Here is a 15,639-nt window from a genome sequence, read left to right on the forward strand (position 1 = left end):
CAAATACTTGACTCAAATCTTCACAGACACTTTGTTCATCATAGTCAAAAGCTGGAAGCAATTAAATGTCCATCAATAAGAGAATGAATAAACAAATTGTGGTATATCACTACAAGATAATACTATTCAGCAATAAAAATGGGTAGACTGAGTCACTCAGCAACACGAACGAATCTCAAAAGATGCCAGATACAAGAGAGCACATATTAGATGATTTCATTCACACAAATGTCAACAAGAAAAACAAATCTATGTTGGTCTATATGGGAAAGTGGTTGACTCAGGGTGTGTGGGGTGGCAACTGACTGGAAAGGGGCACAAGGGAACTTTCTGGAAGGATGGAAATGTTCTATATCTTGCCTTGGTAGAAGTTATGTGGTCATATGTAACCGTCAAACTCATTGAACTGAACACTTAAGATCTGTCTACTTTATTGTATGTAAATTATATCTCAGTAAAATACAGATATGCTCTTCATAAATATATACCGCTTACCAACCAGTAGAAAGGTAGTGAAGTTATTTACAAAAGGCAGTAACATTCTAGAACTCTGAACTACTTCTGTATGGAATCAGTAACTGCCCTTGAGAACTGTCGTAACACAGAGAGGAGCATTCCAAAAGGCAAAGGCTGAGTCAAGGAACAAGTTGAGAGGACCCCATAGTACTTACACATAAAAGAAAAGGGAAAAACAAGGCCAGGGGGACAAAAAGCAAAAGCTTGAGACATAAACTTAGCCACTTTACAACAGGTAATAACAGCTATTTTTTCATGAACAGTAGTTGGCATTTCATTATAAAATATTTAAACATCTGCAATTAGGTATGCATCCTTAATTTAAGTGCTTACAAATTTTGGATATGGGTTTTTTCCTATAGTGGAATATCGGCTTTTTTCCTCAATTTATCAATTTTTAAGCTCCACATAAAGAATGCCTTTAAAGTATCAGTTGAAGTAAAAAATACCATACTGTGGGATGTGAAAATGAGGGAAATCCTATCAATAATATATGTACCATAGCGTAACCTGGAAAAAATAAAGGATTTTTAACTTGGCCTACTTAAGTTTTCAGAATCCCGATTTCTTCTTTTTATAAGGGGCATAATAATACTTCCCTCAAAGAAGTTTTGTGGAGATTAAAGAAGAAACAATAATATATTATAGTTTATAACATAACTGTGTTATAAACATATCATAGCTATAATATAACAAACTATAGTTTATATAACATAAACTTTAAGATAACACATTAAACACAGTGCTTAGTATGTACTTAGTGACCAATAATCTTAATTTCTTTTTCCTTACCTACTGTACGGTATCTTCTAGATAGAGAAGAAAGCCAGCGCACAGAATTTGTATCTCAATAGCTATAGTTAGACTTTAACTTCTAACATGTCAATGTAGAAAATCAAGCCAAGCCAAAGTACACTAAATGTAAATGGTTTTATTTTCCACAGAAAAACATATAAACTGAACTGGACACTTCTGTCTAGGGAATTGTACTAGAACTAAATTGCCTTGGGCATGTAACACACGCAGGATGCAATAAATTTACATCCAATCTTGATAAGGTCACTTTTTCCGTAAGGTATAAATAGGAGATTGCTAGTAACTGGTAACAGAAACTGTCTTAGGACATATATCCTCACCTGAGAAATGTTCAATGTCTCCTGGACAAGGGACTCTGTCCCGTAAGCTGAACATCTAACAAGCTGGGGCTACAGCAAACACTTATTTACTCTAAGAGTGAAAGGAATGGGGCAACGTGCATACTGCAAAATACATCAGAAATTCAAATTTCTACCATGAGCAAAATCAATCCTGTGACCTAACTATATGTTTGCAGATTAATGGCTGTCCTCAGCTGGGTGTTGAAAGAGCCTTGTTCAGTACCTTCCAAAACACCACTTGCATGGGAAGGAAGAGAAAGAGAGACCAACCTGTTGACGTTCTTTTCCTTCATAGATTTCTCCTTCCTCTGAGGTTTTTCTGTAATATCTGAAAGACCCAGATTCCCAGCTTATTTCCCTAGGGCTGAAGACTGTAAATGATGTGCTAAAAATACTTTTGTCTATGTTGTTTCAGTTTCTAGGAGTTTTAAAATAGAGCCTACAACCAGCCTATATCCAGAAGATAGCAACTTCCCTGTTAGAACCTGGGCTCGCATATCCTAGCCACAGGATTCAATTTCAAGCATAAAGTCCCCATCAAACAGCTGGATGTTAAAAGAGCCCATTTCTCATTTTCCATGAGGAAAAGAATAAAAAAGTCACTCTAATTCTAAGGATGACCCTGTCACCACTATACCCATCTCCCCACCTGTCAAGTGCTCTCTATCCATCTTCCACAGAGGGAGACTTACTGCAATGAATGGGAAGGATGATGGATGTAGTACAAGGAAACAATAGTCATTGTGAATCAACTGTTGGACTCTTCTCATTCATTACAATGATTAATTGCATTTCTGCTGAAGTGAACAAGTAAGATAATCAACCTTAGGATCAGTTATTTAGAAGAATACAAGAAAAACAAATAGTTGTTAGATAATAGTTGCATAGATGAAAGGTTATCATTTCTCTTTAAAAATATCTAATATTAATATGTTTTTAAATGAATATGAAACAGCAAAGTAACAAATTTGTTTGACTGGTTAACTCCTAGTAATGATAAACTCAATAGGAAAAGATAAGCAAGTTGGTCATCTGACTCAACTACTTAGTATTCATCCAGTAAAGAAGATCTCATTGTCCTGGGTCAGCCTAATATGATCAATGGTTTGCCAGGATCAAACATTCAAACTACTTTTAAATACATGTAAATAATTCATTAATTTTCCAAAACACACAAATATTCATCATCTCATTTCTTAAGCTTTGAAAGTATCATGATCTTAAAATATTTAGGTTGCTAAGTGCTCATAATTATAAATTGTACTTTAAAACCACTTCCTGTTTCCCCCTTCCTCACTCCACTCTGCCCCAAAGAAAAACTTAAGAAATGAGAGAAAAGGTGCCAGGATAAGGACTGTATGTCCACGGGGACTATTAGCATATTAATGAACTGTGTTTCCCTTTACACTTCCATCACCAAGCTAATTGTCAGTTATTTTAAGGAAGAGGTTATGCCTTAATTAACAGCACTTGGTAAATGAAAGCCGGTTGCATTTCTTAAGTATGTTCAAATTTCACAAGTCTTATTTCACAGCAGGAATTCCAGTTCATCCAATACTTTTACGTGATAACACCTCCAATCAAGGAAGAAAGTCATTAAAAGACCCTAAATAATTAGTTTCCAGAATAGAAGCCAACAAGAAGTATAATTAATGAGTAAGCTTATTATTTATCCCTAAAGCATTAACAGATATGCACATTTTAAATGAGGGAGATTGAAAGGGACAGAAACATCTTTGGTACTTAGTATTCTAACTCTGATATTTCTAAGGACTTAACAAACCCAAGGGTTTAGGGGCAACATTTTCATCTCTGTAGCATAGTGACCCTTCCATCTTCTGTCCTGTCTATGCCATGGCACTATTGGGAGGATTGAATTTGATCATGTGCTTGGAAGAACATAAAATCCCGTAGTTGCTGCTTTGTTTTCCATCATACTGATCATTTCTCTGCTTTTTTTCTCCTTGGCCCAGTTGTATCACCTCCTCCCACCAGCCTCTCAAACCGTATCTCCCTCATTCCCAACTTTATGATTTTTCCCCCGTTCCCCCCATTTCTCTCTCTCCTATGGCAGAAAAAGGAAGCCTTGCCCAGTGGCTTTGTGCAGTCTATCAAACCTGGTCCCTGATCTCCCAATGCAGTCCACTCCTTTTCCATGTCACCTCAAAAACAGGGAGAATAAAGAGAAAGGAAAAAACAAACTTCCAAGCAAACATTTTTTTAAAGTTGCCAGTTTTCACCCCAATTTTTTGTCTCTTAAAATAGTTTTATCTTCCCCTCTTCTTTAAAGTCAGAAATAATGAATGTAGGACAAGTTAAGAAAAAACAAATTAAATATGGAAAAAGATTTTGGTTAATATTCCCTTATTTGACTTTTACCATTTATGAGGGACCGTGAGGCAGTAGTCAAAATGTTAACTGCCATAATAATAGCAGCAATTTACACATATCAATTAATCTGTAGCAGTTAGTCTTCTAAATATTTTACATATATTAACTTATTTTATCTTTACAACAACCCCACAAGGTAAACATTACAAACGAAGAAACAGACACCCAGAATTAACTCTCCCAGAGTCACAAAGCTGGTGAGCAGAATAGGAACCAGTCTGCCTTCTAGATAATTGTATTGGACTGCCATAACTGTTCTAGTCTACGTATATGCTGTGCATTTAATTAGGCATTTCTTCTGCAATTTTAAACAAACGAACTTTCCTGGGACTAAGATGAGTAGAAATTCCTCCAACATAGACTATTTTTTCTCTATTAAACATCCCCACCATCTATCTATGTTATATATTTTGTGGTAAAGAATGGAAAGAAGAGAAATAGTCAAGTGGGGCAGAAATGCCTAAGTGAGGGAAGGCAGGGCAGAGTTTAAAGCCGCCTTTCCCCCAGACCTAGACAATGTAGTGTGTGATTCTCCAAGTCCAGCCGCCCCTCTTAGCTTCAACCTGTACTCTCCCAGAACCTACTGCCCCACCTGCCTTCAAAGTATTTCCTAGCTTGAGCTTCACCATTGATCATTAAGACTCCCATAACCCCCTGCCTTGAAAACAGACAAAAATTCATGCTAACAGGAGAGATTTAAAGGAGAGGGTTCCCTTTCAACCATCCCGTTCCCCACACCTACCCAATAGCATTCTCTCCTGTCCAAGAATTTTAAGAGTGGCTTCTAGAGATAGTGCCAGGGTACTTCACTGTTTACCCATAAGGTCTCATTCAAGTGGAGGAAAAGTCAGAGCCTGTAGGAAGTGGAAGACTGAAGAATCTCCGACAACAGACCACAGGGACTTTACATGACCTTCACGTAAAGAGGCCAATTCAAGCTTCTGCCTAGTGCTTCCAGTTACCTCCTCTGCTTGCTTTGGTGCCAGGAATAACTTCAGGAAAACAGAGGGAGTTTCTCTCTATACAGTTGTAAAAGAACCAACTGTGAAAGTAGAGTACTTTATCAATCCCCTGTTTTAGAATAATTACAATGCCTAGAAAGTTTTCAAACATTATTTAATCTCTTCCACTTGCATTCTGCTCACAATATTACTCCTTCAGCAACTCTTAAAACAACAAAAATGTAACCCAAAAGTTCAAGCCAGCCTTCTGAAAAAGAGGAAAATCTGTTTTGAAAGCTTTTGCTCCTAACCAATTGCCAATTTGGCACTAGGCCAAATGAATTTGGAAAAAATCCCAGTAAACTATAAACATAAACACAGGACAAACACTTTCTTTGAAAAATGCCAGTTACATTAAAAAACCCAATAGTTTAGAAAAGCATAATTCCCTTTCCCAAAGAAAGAAAGAAGTACAAGTACTTACAGTGTCTTGAGACTTATCCTTGACATCATAGACTGTTAGCTTTATTTTGGTCTCCTCATAGATGGGATAGTCAGATGGGAATGTGACACCAGTCAGAAACAGTGGGTCTCTTGTTCCCTGTGACAGCACAAGCAGACAACTTTGATTCAGTAAGGCAGCAACTGCAGTCGGCAGCACGCAGTGACATATGAGAATGCAGAAAGTGTGCCCGGGTCTGTTTGTTTTTCTAGGAAGTAGTTCTATTAGAAGACAGAGCTGAATTGCCAAGTGATGCTCCTGGGCAACCACTTGGCCCAAGGCCCCAAAGTACTGATAGAGCTGTTGATAGTAAATGGCCCTGCATCGTTGTCAGAGCTGCGAATAGTCTTGAAAAACTCTATTTTCATTATATGCATAGCCCTTCTTTAGACTCAGTTGTCAGTCGATTTAGAATACATTTAATGGATATAACCTGTAATTTATGCAAATAATCTAAGATATTGACTGATTGAATTAAAACGAAGCTATTTTCTCAGAAAGAACCATTTGGTAATCTCATGCTGTCCATTTATTTCCTTTCTATAGTGATTCAACTGAAAGCTATGCTCTGATGGTATCCACTTGTTTTTAGATGTTTAGCTGTGTTTTTTTCTCAGACTGATTTGAAAACTAATGAAAGAAACTAAATATGATGGATTTGGGGCTATGAAATTACTAGCTCAGGATGCAGAGCAGAGGCTATTTCCATGCCTCCAAATTCATTTTTAGAGAGCTGACATCTAATATTAAATTTTATAACTATATTTAAATATATATATTGCCAAATATTATTGAGGCACTTGCTAGAGTGCTGTAAACCATCTGTCTATGGCAGTGTCTGAAAACCCAAGTTGTTCATTTATTCATTCACTCTTTCTTCTTTTCACTCACCAAATACTACTTTTGGTTACACTCTGTGTTAGACAGTGAATAAAACAGCCAAAAAGTTACATATGTTCAAATATAAAATTTTGAAACGTCTGAAAATAAATACTTTCTTTTAAATTAAGACAATATTTAAAAAAATAATTAAGTTGGAATAATACCTGAAAATGTTTTCCATATAAATGAACAATTTTACAATCATAGTCAAGTTTTCTTTACATGAATAAGACTATTCTTGTTAATTCGACTACAGCATTAACTGCAAATTATACCAACATTGGAACCTCAAGTTCCAAAAGGGCAGTTTCAAGGCTATATGTAGGATCTGGGTCAGTCCCATTAAAGAAATGAGTCGAGTTTAGTCTGAATCATTTCTTCCATCAACCCGGCGTGAAGGGGCCAGTCAGCACTGAGCAAGCCAGGCCTGGGGTAGGCTACTCAGTTTCTGGCAGAGAAACTCCTCATTCAAAACAGACAGGGCTCACAAGTCTAAGAAAAGCATGCAGAGGTAAGGAGTTTAGAATACACTTTCGTTAGTCCCAGATGCTCAAATAAATATCTCTCATTCACTAAGGTTGTGAAACGTGTGATGAGAACAAAATAATCAAAAGGGAAACACTTCCTCTTTTGAATCTGATCCAACACCATAACAAGTTTCCACCTGACACATTTTGAATATTATATTATTAACAATAAATGTAAATAGGAAATCTCTCATCTAATGAGTAATATTTACACATTTTGCCTAGAAGCATTAGTTTCTCAAATTAATCATCTACTTTTCTTTGAAAAAAATCATACTTTAAAAAAAGAAACCAACAGCAGAGAATATAAAGTTTCCACAGACAGACTGAAGAATACAAGAAAAAGTGAAAAGGGCAAAAATACTTAGTGGGTTTAAAACTTTGCTCGGTAACTTTATGACTTTCTTCTTTTCCCAAAAATAAATATTCATTCCATTTAAGCTAAAAATATTCGGGTTTTTTTTTTTTTCTCTATTTGGTGCTCTATTAGAGGATTCAACGTGGAAATTTTTTTATTTACTAAGGAAAAATACGATCGTTTATGAAAAAGGCACGTTCTTCCTCCGTTTGTTTATTCTGGTAAGTTACCAACGCATGCTTAATAACCTCAGGTATGCTTTCCCAAATGACAGAGGACAGTAACAGCGTAGCTACAGGGCATGAACTAACTTATTTTAGCTGTTTGCTCAGATCCAGAGAGAGATTGAGAGAGACAGAGCGCGAGCGTGAGAGTAACGCAGGCAGATGGCATGCTCACCTCCACAATTTCCGTGCTCGAGTATCTTGTCAGACTCTGCTCCGCGGGGTGGATTACTGAGATCTGCACCAGAGTATTCAGCTTCCGATCACGGACGGGAGCCACAAGATCCTTGCATGCTGGCAGTGACAGAGGAAAGAGAAAGAAAAGAAACTAACACCATATCTCGGAGAAAACTTCTGTCCCGGGCTGGAAGTAAACTTCGCTACGGTGCTGAATGAAATCTCCTGGGACACTGGCTGATTGTACAGAGGAAGTCCCTTGGAAGTACCTTACAGAATAGGAAGTCACGTGCTGTGGAGCTGAATTGAGAGTTCATTTCCACTGACCACATTTGCAGCTCTTGTAAGTCTCGACTGCCTTGGGATCACAGCTCCGATGCATGACTGCACACACCGCTGAGGGACTTGAGTGACTGTAATTAGTCTCCTAGACTGACTAAATTGATTTGGGCCATATCCGGGAAACTTTACACTCTCTTCCTTATTGACACTGGCTGGATTGGTTCAAAGGTTCGAATGTACACTTGGTCCTTACCTATGTCTTCTCTACAGCTGACCTCTTTCGGTCATTACCCAGGAACAGAAACTGGAAAGAGGGGCTATCCTACCACACAGCACACAAGCCACAAGGGAGAGGCAGAGGTCATGTTAAAAACACCCTCTGTCTGGGATTCCAGCCAAGTCTGGGAGGGAGAAATATAGAATCAGGATGGGTTAATTTTTGCCCAGGGGCCACAAATGTAAGAAATTTCCCTTGAGACACCAGGCTCATATTACAGACTCTCACCACCATACCATATTTCCTTGAGTATTTTCTCCTCCCACATATCGTTTCCCCCATTTAGGGAAGAAAAACCCAGAAAAATATTCTTTTTCAGTAAGTCCAACATATCCTCTCACTATGCTTTCTCCCCTGGCTTTGAAATAGTAATTTTACTACCTGCAGTTGGAGTGCTAAGTATGATGCAGTGTCCTCACCAGCGGGGGTTCAAATTCAGCTCAGCTGTTGGCCTGAGGCAGGCAGGAGCTGTGATGGGGGAACTGAGAAGTGGCCCTGGGTCCTGGATTCGTGGTGAGAGTGTGCTGGGCTCTATACAATCCCTACCCCAAACTTCTAACCAGTGAGGGAAGGGGGAGAAGGACCAGAGTATTTAAGTTACGCTGTGGTACTGCAGTCATTTACAGGAGCCCCTCCACTGGGATGGAGGTACTACGGCTTAAATCTGAAACTTGAAAGCAAAGGAAATTATAAATGTAATTATCACCTCTCAGTCGCTTGCAGATCATCTCACTTATAGAGGAAAAAGCAGGGGCTTTGGAATGAAACAGGCCTGGTGTTTGTCCAGCTCTCCTAGCTAAGCAATGCTGGGCAAATTATTTAACTTCTTGCCAGACTTTGAGATCCTTTTACTCCTGTCTGGTATTTTGTCATAATTTTTCCTTATTGAAACCACATGTCTCTAGCAATACAGGAGGGCTTAAGAAAGCATGTGTAGAAAAAAGAATAGCTAGAGTTTATTTAGCCCTCACTATTTTTGAGGAATTTTGCTAATTATCTCTTTATTTCTCAAAACAGTGCTTTGAATTATTATTTCAGTTTTACATATTAAGAACAAGAATATGAGTGCTCACATTTGCATTACTAGAAATCTCTGGCAGTTTCCTTAGTGTCCCACCCATCAGCCCCATTTCTTTTCTTGACTACCGAATTCCTCTCTGCACAATGCCACCTCTCTTTGGAAGACCCACTCCCTTGATTCTTTCTTGTCTAACCTAAGAGATCTACAGTTTTAGAAAATACTGATGTGAGGTTTCAATAATGTCAACATATTGCCGGAAGGAAAAAAAAAAACAACTAGATTTAAACTTGACTCTTCTTCGGTGGTTATTTTGATCATTTCCTCTACTTGCCTTATGAATGTGTTTAATTTTACCACTCATTCTCTTGGTTTTCTGCTCACAGTACAGCACTCTCTCCACTTACTAACATATATCTGTCCTTGGATTTTAAAGCTGGAGTCACCTTGTTTCAAATACATGCATCTTGCCCACTCTCTGCCTGTAGTCTCTACCATATGATCTTACGACACTTTTGCTCAAATAAGACACTCCTTTTCTGATTTCTTATCAGGCTTGGTTGTGGGCTGTGGTTAGTTCTCAGAAGCGAGCAGCTGTTCTCCATTTTATCAGAGAAACTCTCAGACTCACTCTTGAGAAAAACAGAGAAAATCTCCATTAAACTGAAATGTTCTGTCCAACTCAATTTGCAGATCCCCTGATAGTGATGAAGTAAAACAATAATAATGACATTTTGTATTTCTTTATATTCTATAGCGCTAAAACCAGGCAAAGAAAATAAGTCACATCTTGGGCTGCACATATCTCTTTTCTTCCCAATAGCCCAGAGCATTTACTGTTCCCCAAGGCTTATACAGCAAGATGTCATGGAAAGATCCTGAAATCAGTCAGAATTCCTGAGCTGTAGTCCCAGATTCCTTGTTTTCTACTTATGTGACGTTAGGTCACAAAAGCTTAGATACTCAATTTCCTCACCTGTCTACCTATTTCTCAGGGTTGAGTTGAGAAAGAAACTAGGCCCTGTTTACGAATGGACTTTTCTATGCAAAAATAAAGTTTACTAATATCATTATACTAATATTTACCAATATTACTACCAACATTTGCCAATATTTGGTGTTTTGTTATTTTGTAAAATGGATTTATTGACTTAGCCATATCCAGACAGCTCCTTAAAAGTTGTTACCAAGTCCAGTATTTCTTTGTAAATACCAAACCAGTGTATGAGTCATTGCATTTCATAAAGTGAAACCTATGCACACGTTAGGTGTATAGGAGGGTGATGAACGATGAGTGATTGGATTGCTTCATGGAGCTATTACTCATTTGATCGCTATAAAGCTTAACCGGCATTGGAATAATTCAGTAGCCAATTGAGAAGCCTTAAAAACGTGTTTTCAAAAAGTGTTATATCAGTCTTCCAGACGTACTTACCATTGCCTACTACCCAAACAAAACTCTAGTCTAGGAGTGGCCTGCATAAACGGCCTTCCTCAACTCACAAGACTAAAAGAATGTTTTGGGGTTTTGCTTCACTTGTTTCATCTCATCTTTTTAAGACTCAAGTCAAATGAGGAGTAACAAATAAATGCCTCTCTGCAATCATTCACTCATCAGTAGATTTTTACTTTTATTTCTGCCTTTTTACTGGCTTCTCTTTGGACTGAGCTATTTAAAAGTATGCGCAGAGCCCAGAGGAGTTTAATTATACAAGATGTTGATAGGTTGGGATTCAAATGTGCTTGTGTCCACTGAATTGACTAATTTTTACTGAAAAGAAGAAAAAATAACAATATAGAATAATTTTTTTTAAAAAATTATAATTTGAAACTTTTCTTTAGAAAAAATAAGAGCTACGAGTGACTATTTTTCCTGTTAACTTTGCTACAGTAAATAACAACCTGAGGGCTCATTTTCTCTTGCCAGCTGTGCCTGAGATGCCTACAGGCGCCCCCAGCTCACATTTGTACAGGAGCCAGACAGCTCTCACTCTAGTAGAGGAAAATCCCCAGTAGAAGTGTAATGACAAAAATAAATGGAGCTTCAGTAAGTCAGGGGAGGGGAAGGCACTGAGCAAACTGGAAAGCCTATGCTGCATCAAAAGAGGGACCTCATTTCAGACTCACTGCTTGAGGAAATGAAAGCCCTCTGTGGCTTGATTTTAGGATTTGTCCAAAGCTTGCAATCCCAGTTACTGTGTAGGCTAAAGCTGTAAGAGTCACACAAAATATATCTGTAACTGGATTTGACCTAATGACCAGAAGTTGCCCACCTCTGCTCTAGATGCTTAAAACTACTACTTAGATTCTTAGGAAGAGAGCACAGATCATTTTTGGCTCCTGTAGTTCCAATATTTGAAAGACCCGAAGCTAAAGGGCAGGTATCTTCAGAGTTCTTGTTGAGTTAAATATTCCATCTACCCCAAAATACTTTTTTTTAATAAAATATCAGTTTTCACTTCATTCAACCATCATTTCTAAATCATGTCAAGTCTACTGAGTCCGTGGAACCTTTCCATTACTCTAGCCAACTTTGGCTGGGATCCTAAAAATGTCTCTTAACTCTTCTATCAGAGAGCTCAGTCCCAGCAAGAATCAATTTGAAATAGAACACAGCTATTGGTTCAGGTGCCTTTGAATTCAGCAGCACTGGCCGAATCCTGTTCTAAGATCCGTATTGGATAGAGAGCACACAAATAAGCAGAGGGGTCTGCCAAGGGCAATGGCATGAGCCACCAGGGCAGTGTGAGCTCATGGTTGAATCCAAGCAACTGTCTCTTTCCCTTTCAGAATGCTTTCTTCTGTAAGTCAGGTCATTTTTCTTGCCTCATCCTATTTCATCTCTCTTCTCGCCATTCTGGGCTGGTGGCATCTAACAAAGTTTATCCTCTTTCCTCCGGAACAAAGCAATGGCCACAAGCAGAGGAGGTAGGGGTGGGGGACTTTCCACATTTCTACAATTCTCTTCTTAAATTAGCCAAAGGAAAGTTAAGCTTAGAGGAGAAACCACACAGCGTAGCATATAGAGGATAAAGAAATGTGGTTTTTCTTTCTCTTGAGATAAAACTATTTGAAACCAGGATCTAACCTAAGGAGCTATGTGACTTTGGATAAATTACTCTATCTCTTTCAGCCTCTATTTTCTTATTTGTAAAATGGAAATAAAAGGACAAATTTCATAGACTTGTTATAAATATTATATGAAGTAATGTATATAGAACGCTAGGCACATAATAGGTCCTTCATTTATTATTATTAAGATTAATATGAATGTACTTATGCATTAACACAAAAATGGATTTTATCCATCTAATATTCTTACAGTAATTAAATGCTCAAGATGCTCCAGGTTGCTCCTGATTTTGTGTAACTTTATTCTTTTTCAATAAAAGCACTTTATTAAATATATAACTGCGATTTTTAGGGACTTTCTTGCTTTCATATAGACAAATAAAAAAAATTTTAAACCCTGTACTGGTTTGTTTGCTAATTTCAGAAATCATAGGTATCATTAATATATTGCCTTCTGTGAAACCAGATGTGCACACTGAGACTTGTTAATTTCACCTCTGACTGGGCACTTCCAAATGAGAAGCCAAAAATAGCAGAAAGCTTCCCTCCTTTTTTTTTTTTTTTTTTGAGGAAGATTAGTCCTGAGCTAACTGCTGCCAATCCTCCTCTTTTTGCTGAGGCAGACTGGCCCTGAGCTAACATCCATGCCCATCTTCCTCTACTTTATATATGGGATGCCTCATGGCTTGCCAAGCAGTGCCATGTCCGCACCCGGGATCCTAACCAGTGAACCCTGGGCTGCTGAGAAGCAGAACGTGGGAACTTAACCGCTGCGCCACCAGGGCGGTCCCAGAAAGCTTTATTTTCTGACTGTCCTCAGATGTACTACAGGTAAAAGGTCAACTCACCATCCAAGTGGGAGTTTAACTGAAAAGTTAGTGTTCCTTTACTTAGAGAGTGATGGCCCATAGGAAAGTATTATCTTAATAACTGAGATGGCCCAAGGGGTCCTGGAGAGACTCACTCCTCTCATCTGTACATTCTTTCATTAAAAAGGAAGGCTGTGAAGACTAATAAAGCTTCTTTTTCTTGCAATTAAAAATGAATGCTACAGCTAGGACCCCACATAGCCCCGTGGAATCATACCCTCTCCTCTGATGAAAGATCACCTCTTGTACCCTCTACAGACTCTTCTTAGGAAAAACAGAAGAGAGAAATTCATGCCCTTCAAGGGCAAAAAAGGCCAGGGTACAGGAGACAGGGTCATCTTGAAGAGAAAAGTGGCCTTATACAAACAGGAATTTAGGGAATAACCATCTAGCTTCCAGGCTCCTCCAGAGCACCATTCTTATCTTACTACCGCTAAGAGAATCAGCCGCTTCCCTAGGGTTATGCGTAAGACTCTTGCAGCCTAGAATGCAGTTTTTTTATCCACTTCTCAGATTCTTAAGGTTTGGTCAGGTTTCTCAAAAATGTCACATATATATCCTTGCTCCTTGTACTACAGAAAATTAGATGCCACTAATCAACGGATATGCCAATTTAGGTTATGTTTCCAGTCCAATAAATTACTGGACTCCTTTACACAGTTTCACAGTTACCATTTTATACCAGCGATTACATCTAGATTAAATCAATTTACATCATACATTAAAAGATATATGTAACACTTAAAAAGCCTAATAGCCCCTCTCTCTCATTACTTTGCCAGTATAATATGCTTTCCTATTTTTAGTTTCTTCTGCCTTTCTGTTCTTTATACTTCCTTTCTTTCAGGAATTTTAAGATAGCAATTTTCTGAAGCCTAGGCTGCTAACCTCTACAGTTCAGATCTCCTGAGTAGATTCAGAAGACAATACTGCCTCATTCCCAGGGCACTGCATCCCCTGATAATTCAGCTGCGTGTAGTACAATGGCCGAATGCACAGCGTCCTTGCCTCATACTAATATCCACAGAATGAGAATTTCCTAAGTAGCTGGGAGCACTCTATTCACTTATGAATATTTTCTTAAGGCTATTTCTTAGAAAAATGTGTCTCTATATCATTTCGACCTGATGTAGGGCCGTTAATATATATCCTTCCGTGTTCATTCTGTCTTCTCGCGATAATCTTTGAGTCTCGAATTCACTGAGTCTAGCATCACATCTTGCCCTCCCTGTTCATTTAGCTTATTTTCAACTGATAGAGCCACTTTCTGTAATTTTTCTCACTTGGTATTATTTCTTTGTGTTCTCTTCTCTGCTCTCTCAGATGTCCTCTCTGACATATGTTTCTCTCATCGCTCTGAAAGATGAGGTCATCAAAGTCATCACTTGTAAATTTATAAGACTTGGGACTAGTGAGGTCAGGAATACATTTCTCTTAGCAAACCATAGCTTCTCCCTCTAGTTAAGTAACCATTTTTTAAAGCTTTGTAGAAATAAAACAAAAACGCGTTATTTTCCCCTTAACTGTGCTGTGGGAGATTTTAATTAGCACATAGTTCCCTAAAGAGTATGTAACTATGCATATGTGCCAACATAAGCAATATTTGTTGGAAAAAATAAAAAAATGTATAAAAGTTGGTGTGTAAAACTGATTAGAAAATTTGAAATTATTTTTTATTTCTCCTTTTTTTTCTTTGTCTTTTAAGGCACTGAGTTCAAAATATTAATGTTTCAAGTTCAAACTTAGGGTCTTACTTTTCAAGGAGGATAAGTATACCCACAACTTGAACCAACAGTATTAATTGTAGGTTTCTAGAAAGTCAGGGGGTAAAAAGCAATTCAGTGTTTAAGGTTGAAAGATAAGAAATCACCCAAGGGGCCGGCCTGGTGGCGCAGCGGTTAAGTGCGCACATTCCACTTCAGCGGCCTGGGGTTTGCTGGTTCAGATCCCAGGGGCAGACATGGCACCACTTGTCAAGCCATGCTGTGCCAGGCATCCCACACATAAAGTAGAGGAAGATGGCCACGGATGTGAGTTCAGGGCCAGTCTTCCACAGCAAAAAGAGGAGGATTGGCAGCAGATGTTAGCTCAGGGCTAATCTTCCTCAAAAAAGAAAAAAAGAAATCAACCCAAGGAATCGATACACATACACACACAAACTAAACGAACCAACCAACCAACAAATAAACAAAGACGCTGAATGAAAGAATTTCTTAAATATTCTGAAATAATCCTAGATTTTTTGCTCCTATACTACAACAATAAAATGTGAATATCGTACAAATGTTAAGGTTGTTCTCCTTAAGACAGTAAATAAAGTATGCAAAAAAGATGGGGAACATGGGGGTGGGGGTCAGGAGGCACAATTTACTACATACTTACCACGTGCCAGGTGGCATTAGGCTTAAACTTTTCATGTGTTAGCTCATTCCCAGAGCAATAATGG

The 15,639-nt window shown here is 38.2% G+C and overlaps 1 protein-coding gene across 1 annotated transcript in view; it reads right to left on the minus strand.

Annotated features, from left to right (window-relative positions):
• The window catches only part of INPP4B (inositol polyphosphate-4-phosphatase type II B), a 749,608-nt gene that overhangs the window by 319,038 nt on the left and 414,931 nt on the right, over positions 1-15,639 (minus strand). The window contains exons 9-10 of the mRNA XM_046657053.1: positions 7,674-7,792; positions 5,490-5,606 (exon numbers count right to left, since the gene is read on the minus strand). Of these exons, the coding sequence (XP_046513009.1) occupies positions 5,490-5,606; positions 7,674-7,792 (236 nt within the window). The remainder of the gene's footprint in view (positions 1-5,489; positions 5,607-7,673; positions 7,793-15,639) is intronic.

Source organism: Equus quagga, chromosome 3 (assembly GCF_021613505.1).
Source record: "Equus quagga isolate Etosha38 chromosome 3, UCLA_HA_Equagga_1.0, whole genome shotgun sequence".
NCBI lineage: Eukaryota > Metazoa > Chordata > Mammalia > Perissodactyla > Equidae > Equus > Equus quagga.